A 7,780-nucleotide genomic window follows, 5' to 3' on the forward strand; every position below is an offset into this window, starting at 1 on the left:
TGCAAGTGGTTAGGAACAAGAACAAAGTGAGGAGCAAGAGGAACCGATGGCAGAGGTGCAGGACTACAGGTAGTGTCTTTAGGGGACACCAGGCCCTAAATTAGTGCTTCTAAAACCTAACCACTGGCACAGGACCCTCTAAACCATGGATGAAGGACACAGGTCAGTGAAAAGGCTAGGCCTCTCACCGACCAGTCAAGGTGTCCTTCATCAATGGTTCAAAGGGTCTTGTGCAAGTGGTTAGGAACAAGAACAAAGTGAGGAGCAAGAGGAACCGATGGCAGAGGTGCAGGACTACAGGTAGTGTCTTTAGGGGACACCAGGCCCTAAATTAGTGCTTCTAAAACCTAACCACTGGCACAGGACCCTCTGAGCCATGGATGAAGGACACAGGTCAGTGAAAAGGCTAGGCCTCTCACCGACCAGTCAAGGTGTCCTTCATCCATGGTTCAAAGGGCCTTGCGCAAGTGGTTAGGAACAAGAACAAAGTAAGGAACAAGAGGAATCAAAGGCACAGGTGCAGGACTACAGGTGCAGTGCAACAGGCACAAGGTTGTGACCCAGGTAGTGTCTTTCGGGGACACCAGGCCCTAAAGTTCAAGTCCAGCAAAAACAAAAGTTCCCTGACATGGTCATCTGAACACCTCTGAACCTTGGTTGAAGGAGATGGGGCAGGGAAAAGGTTGGGCTAAAAAGCCCTGGGATGGTATCCTTCCTCCGAGGATCGGAGGTATTCAGAGGAGCATGTCCAGGAACAATATGACTGTTTTTTTCAAATTTGATCGGCACCACTACTAGAAAAGGTGGGAGTTGCTGCCTGGAAATCTGGACTCTCTTGGGTGCTAGTCGTGGATGAGCTGGACCCTGACAGCGGTGGCCCATATTGACTGCCTCTGTAGCCGGTGTACATCTGTGATGATTGCCAGGGGGGCACCGCTGTAGGTTGTGGGGGTCTAAAAATTGGTGGTTGCAACAATGGCGTGTCCATGTGTTGTTTGATCGTGTCCAGCAAAGTGGAATGGCACGCCATCATGTTTTGGGAAGGCACCTTTTCCAAATATGGTAGTAGAGACATCACAGTGTGAAAACACGGGTGTGCCTGCAATTTCAGCAGTTCCTTGCTTTGTTGATGCATTTGCTGCATCATGTTCTGCAGCTGGCCCACCGACTGATGATGCTGCGCACGCAGTTGGTCGATTTCTCCTCTGTGCATCTCATGCATCATTTTCAGCTCGTCCCTGTAGTGCCCATGTACAGCTTCGAGCTCACATTGCAGTGAAGTGATGTGGGACTTGTACTGCTCCATGATATGGCCCCTGTCCTCATCTTGCAACTGCCGGGTTATGAGTGTTTGGTGGCTCTGCAGAATCCCGAGAAGTCCGGAGACAGCCCCGGACATCTCGGACTCTGTCTCTCTCCTTGTTGGGGGGAGGGTACCTCGACGCCTCACTGGTGGGGTGTTCCTCACTGGTGGTGTGGCAGCATCTTCCCGTCCTCTGGCCTGCGTCGGGGTTGCCCTGCGCGCTGGTTGTGCTGCAGTCTCTCTGTGCTCCTCTCTTTGTTCTTGGTCCCCTGGATCTTTCATACCGGTCGATTGTGGAGGTGCAGCTTCTGCCACACTCGGTCCTGCAACCTCAACATCCAAGCTCTCTTCTCCCAAGTCATCATCAAAGCCGAGAGCTTGGATAGCGAAGGACTCCCTCCTCCTACTCCTCTCCTCGGGGCAATAGGTGACATCGGCGACCTCATCATCCAACACGCTCTCCTCACTGCTGAAGCGTGCCTCCTGGGTCGGTTCCTCTTGCTCCAAATTGTCTTCAGTCCTGTAGATAAAAAAAAATATTTATTGGTGTGCCAAACAGCATGTGGCGTCAATTCACAGAGCTAGCAAACACTAATCAAACACTTTATCAACCGTTTCTACCAAACGTTTGATAAAGCTTTTGAGAAAAGTTCGCTAAAGCCATGGGAATTGAGGCCAGTTCAATACATGGCCGAAGTCATGGTAGTTGTCTGCTAAAATGAGTTCTCAGTTCCTGCCCACAGTAGTGGTACTTACAGTCTAGGTTCCAAGCTTTCATTGATGAAAGATAATTGCTTGGCAAATTGGTAGTCTTTTGGTCGCTTTCCCCCGCCACTGCCACTTCGTTCGGCAAGTTTTTTCTTCCGTAGCCATTTTACGTATGCATCACGTATATTGCGCCACCTTGTCTTGAACCTTTCTCCTGTAACGACATGAAAAATTGATTTCGATTATTTCTCTTGTAGGTACATCGCAACTGGACAAACATATACATCGCTACATGTGACATTTCGTATTGGGAAGAGCACGGTGGCAGGCATCGTCGTGAGGACTTCGAGGATCATTTGGACGCGACTGAGGGCCAGATACATGCCTGTGCCAGACACCAAGAAATGGGAGGAGATCGCCCAGGGCTTCTGGACCGAGTGCAAGTTTCCTAATTGTGTTGGCGCACTGGATGGGAAACACATCAGGATTCAGAAACCCGTGGGGAGTGGCAGCCATTATTTCAACTATAAAAAGTACTTTATCATTGTTCTAATGGCAGTGGCAGATGCGGACTACAAGTTTGTGTACGTGGACGTGGGGTCGTACGGTAGTTCAAATGACTCTGGAATTTTCCAGCGTACGACCCTTTGCCGGCTGCTGGAGGAAGGCAGACTGCGTCTCCCCCGTGACAGACCCTGGCCTGGGACAAGGGCACCGGCCTACCCCTATGTGTTTGTGGGGGACGAGGCCTTCGCCCTGTCCGACCATGTAATGCGTCCGTACCCAGACAGGGGACTTGATGCCAGCCAGCTACACTTCAATGCTCGGTTGAGCCGTGCAAGGAGAATGGTGGAGTGCACATTTGGGATCCTGGTGTCAAAGTGGAGGGTGTTCCACACGCCAGTGCTGCTGAAACCGGCCAACGCAGTTGTCGTGGTGAAGGCAGCATGCATCCTCCACAACTTTGTGCGGCAGGAGGAAAGAGACACTACGGAACCCCCGAATGTGCTTCCACTTATGCCCCTGCGGAGGTATGCAAGCAGGCCAAGGGTAGTGTCACTGCGGAACAGGGACCAACTGAGACTTTATTTTAATACACCACCAGGACGAGGGTGAATGTTTGGTTTTTAATATGTTTTGTTGAAATGTGTTTATTTTGTAGTTTCAAGTTTTCAAGTGATTTTAAATGTGTTAATTTTTTACAAGAAATAGATGTTTAATAATTGGTCATTGTGTATGTTTTATGTGCACAGGTGGGGTACATCGCAGGTGGGTGGGATACATCACAGGTGGGGTACATCACAGGTGGGTGGGATACATCACAGGTGGGGTACATCACAGGTGGGTGGGATACATCACAGGTGGGGTACAGGTTGGTGGGATACATCACAGGTAGGTGGGATACATCACAGGTGGGGTACATCACAGGTGGGTGGGATACATCACAGGTGGGTGGGATACATCACAGGTGGGTGGGATACATCACAGGTGGGGTACAGGTGGGTGGGATTCATCACAGGTGGGTGGGATACATCACAGGTGGGGTACATCACAGGTGGGTGGGATACATCACAGGTGGGGTACAGGTGGGTGGGATGCATCACAGGTGGGTGGGATACATCACAGGTGGGGTACAGGTGGGTGGGATACATCACAGGTGGGGTACAGGTGGGTGGGATACATCACAGGTGGGTGGGATACATCACAGGTGGATGGGATACATCACAGGTGGGGTACAGGTGGGTGGGATACATCACAGGTGGGTGGGATACATCACAGGTGGGTGGGATACATCACAGGTGGGGTACAGGTGGGTGGGATGCATCACAGGTGGGTGGGATACATCACAGGTGGGGTACAGGTGGGTGGGATACATCACAGGTGGGGTACAGGTGGGTGGGATACATCACAGGTGGGTGGGATACATCACAGGTGGGGTACAGGTGTGTGGGATACATCACAGGTGGGTGGGATACATCACAGGTGGGTGGGATACATCACAGGTGGGTGGGATACATCACAGGTGGGGTACAGGTGTGTGGGATACATCACAGGTGGGTGGGATACATCACAGGTGGGTGGGATACATCACAGGTGGGTGGGATACATCACAGGTGGGTGGGATACATCACAGGTGGGGTACAGGTGGGTGGGATACATCACAGGTGGGTGGGATACATCACAGGTGGGGTACAGGTGGGTGGGATACATCACAGGTGGGGTACAGGTGGGTGGGATGCATCAAAGGTGGGTGGGATACATCACAGGTGGGGTACAGGTGGGTGGGATACATCACAGGTGGGGTACAGGTGGGTGGGATACATCACAGGTGGGTGGGATACATCACAGGTGGGTGGGATACATCACAGGTGGGGTACAGGTGTGTGGGATACATCACAGGTGGGTGGGATACATCACAGGTGGGTGGGATACATCACAGGTGGGTGGGATACATCACAGGTGGGGTACAGGTGGGTGGGATACATCACAGGTGGGTGGGATACATCACAGGTGGGGTACAGGTGGGTGGGATACATCACAGGTGGGTGGGATACATCACAGGTGGGGTACAGGTGTGTGGGATACATCACAGGTGGGTGGGATACATCACAGGTGGGTGGGATACATCACAGGTGGGTGGGATACATCACAGGTGGGGTACAGGTGTGTGGGATACATCACAGGTGGGTGGGATACATCACAGGTGGGTGGGATACATCACAGGTGGGTGGGATACATCTCAGGTGGGGTACAGGTGTGTGGGATACATCACAGGTGGGTGGGATACATCACAGGTGGGTGGGATACATCACAGGTGGGTGGGATACATCACAGGTGGGGTACAGGTGGGTGGGATACATCACAGGTGGGTGGGATACATCACAGGTGGGGTACAGGTGGGTGGGATACATCACAGGTGGGTGGGATACATCACAGGTGGGTGGGATACATCACAGGTGGGGTACAGGTTGGTTGGATACATCACAGGTGGGGTACAGGTGGGTGGGGAACAGGTGGGTGGGCCACGGGTGGATGGGCAACACGTGGGTGACACAAATCCATAGCAAAAGTGGAATACATCACAAGCTAACCACAAGCCCCCCAAAAAACTTCTAGTCAACATACCCTCTGTGCCTTGCTGTTTCTTGCTCAAGTGCTCAAAGTCCTCCACATACAGCTTGGCAATTTTTTTCCACAGGCCTCTGCATTTTTTGATGTTGCTGTGGTCCGCATCCCCCTTGTCCTACAGGGCTGGTACCTGCTGCACCTGTAGGATGAGGTCTTCTGCTGTGTAGGGCCTCACCCCCTCGTTATCAGACATATTGTCAGACATGTTGCTGCCAAAGAGCTCCAGCTTGAAGTCACTGCTGCTCCACTCTGTGAACGCTGGGCCCATGTGGTCCCCATCCAAAATGGCCACCATACCATAGAGAAAGCATAGGAAGTGGGGTAGAACGTCCGGTTTTTATAGCCAGTGTGTTGTGCGCTCTCCGGTCCTCATTGGTTTCCATTGGCCGGATGCAACAGTCCGGCTCCGGTCCGGATACGTCAGCCAGAGGAGCCGGACCAAAAAATAGCGCATGTTGGAACGGACGCCGGAGTCCGGATCCGGTCCGGCTCCGGTCCGGACGAAACGGACGCATGTGAACGGTCGCATAGACTTTCATTGCTATGCCGTGCGTCCGTTTCGTCCGGTCCGCATGCGGTCCGGCTCCGGCACGGCGATTCCGGACGGCGCCCGCTAATGTGAACCGGGCCTAACATGCATGGTCTGCTACATCTGCAAACATCCCAACAGATATTGCAGACAATTTAGCTAGGGCCTTGTACACATGCATGAGGACTATCTCCCAGCAGGGACTGTAACTTGATCTCTCAGATGATAGTTTAGGGCCAGGACACGCAGTTAGCCTGCAAGTGTTGTTACTATGGGGGGTCGAGGAACGATACGTGGTACTTGACAGAGTAGGAGGGGTAAGGAGGGAGAACCATGAAGCCAGCCAGGGCTCAGCCGAGATAATCCAGTCTGCCTCTCTCACCGGCACCTTGGGGAAAGGAGGTTGGATACCTTTAGGGGGCAAGAACCATCTTACGTGTGTACACATTTTAAAGGAAATCTGAGATGGGGGGGGGATTTAAAAAATATACATACCTGGGGCTTCCTCCAGGCTGATCGCACCCTCCCCATCATCATGCGCTGCCTGGATGCTCCGCAAGTCGGCCCAGAAAGTCCTTCAGTCTGGGGCTTACTGCACATGCACGGCCCAGCCGCATGCATGCCCCCATCGCAATTCCGTCAGCGGGAGCATTTTGTGCAGCACTACTGCACAAGCACATAACAACTGGAGCACGCACAGCTGGACTACGCCGAATGAAGGAATTTCGAGACCGAATTGCAGAGAATCCAATTGGTGCAGCAGGATGGTGAGGGAGCAATCAGCCTGAAGGGGGCTTGAGGAAGCCCCAGGTATGTATATATTTGTTTAAATCCCCCTGACTCAGTATCCCTTTAAGTGTACCTGAAGTGATGAAACATGATGAGGTAAAAAGGTACATACAATCATCCCTAGAACTTGCCTTTTTTCTCTTTTTTTTTTCAGGGAGCCAGCGCTGGACTAATGGGTTGAAGACTGCCCCTGCCCCTGTGGGAGGCTTCGGAAGCCCAAGTGCTCCTGAAGATGGGCAGCTCCGCACTGCGCATGCGCGAGCACACTCTCTCATGAATGCGCAGTAGGGATCCATCCGTCTTCGCTAGCACTCAGGCTCCCGAAGACTTCCGTGGCGGGAGATTTGAACGAGGGTGACAGCGCTGGAATGAGGGAACCATGAGAGAAACAAAAAGGCTCAATAGGACCCAGAACCTTCCCTCTTCGCTTCAGACTTGCTTTAATGATGTAATGGGGCCCGAGGCAAGGTAGTAGATTTGGGGCCCAAGGCAAGGTAGTAGATTTGGGGCCCGAGGTAAGGTAGTAGATTTGGGGCCCTCTTGTGGTCTTTTTGGTAAGCTGAAGTGGAGAGATCAGAGAAGGTGATTGGTGGGCGCCTTGACACGCACTAGGCCCCAGGCACCTGCTTAGGTTACCTGGTTGATGATTCTGTTCTGGCTGTATGTTTTTTCTGGACAACATGCTCATTGGTTGGCTGCTCTGGTGATGATCCTGCTCTGGCTGTATGTTTTCTGGACAACAGGCTCAGTGGCAGTGAGGCTTCTTTTACTGCAAATTGCAATTCCGATTTTCACTGCATGCTAGCAACACGTAGAAAAATGCAGAAAAAAAACGCAACATGCAGGACTTTTTTTAATTGCATCAAAAATCAGAATCGCACGTAGTACAAAAGAGCCCAGATGCATACTTTCATTGTACTATATGCTTACTGTATGGTCACATTGCACATCTATGTGGTGCGACTATTCCTCGTAGTTGTGCAGCGTGCAAAATGTGATAGGAACTTTAAAGGCAGTGGCAAACCTAGGGCATTTGACACCCGGTGCTGGGTATTAAAAGACACACACCCCGCCAAAAAAGGAAAGGAGCGAGTGTGGCATGCTAAGCATGCCACAGCAGGTAATGCCAGATATAGGTACCCTCAGTATAAGTAATATAGTTGCCCCAGTGTAGGTAGCATAGTTGCCCCCCCCCCCTAAAGTTGCCCTAGTATAGGTAGTAAAGTTGCCCCCAGTATATGTAGCTAGTATAGTTGCCCCCAGTATAGGCAGTATAGTTGTCCCAGTATAGCTAGTATAGTTACCCCCAGTGTAGGTCGTAT

General features: G+C 51.8%; 1 protein-coding gene across 1 annotated transcript; it reads right to left on the reverse strand.

Moving 5' to 3' along the window:
* Positions 1-622: 622 nt before the first annotated feature.
* Positions 623-5,213, reverse strand: LOC137570577 (uncharacterized). Its single transcript, XM_068279277.1, has 3 exons — positions 5,138-5,213; positions 2,060-2,225; positions 623-1,823 (listed from the first exon to the last, which is right to left on the reverse strand). The coding sequence occupies exon 3, from the start codon at positions 1,583-1,585 to the stop codon at positions 773-775; it is 813 nt and encodes a 270-aa protein (XP_068135378.1). The 5' UTR covers positions 1,586-1,823; positions 2,060-2,225; positions 5,138-5,213; the 3' UTR covers positions 623-772.
* Positions 5,214-7,780: the final 2,567 nt, after the last annotated feature.

This window comes from Hyperolius riggenbachi, chromosome 4, assembly GCF_040937935.1.
Source record: "Hyperolius riggenbachi isolate aHypRig1 chromosome 4, aHypRig1.pri, whole genome shotgun sequence".
Classification (NCBI taxonomy): domain Eukaryota; kingdom Metazoa; phylum Chordata; class Amphibia; order Anura; family Hyperoliidae; genus Hyperolius; species Hyperolius riggenbachi.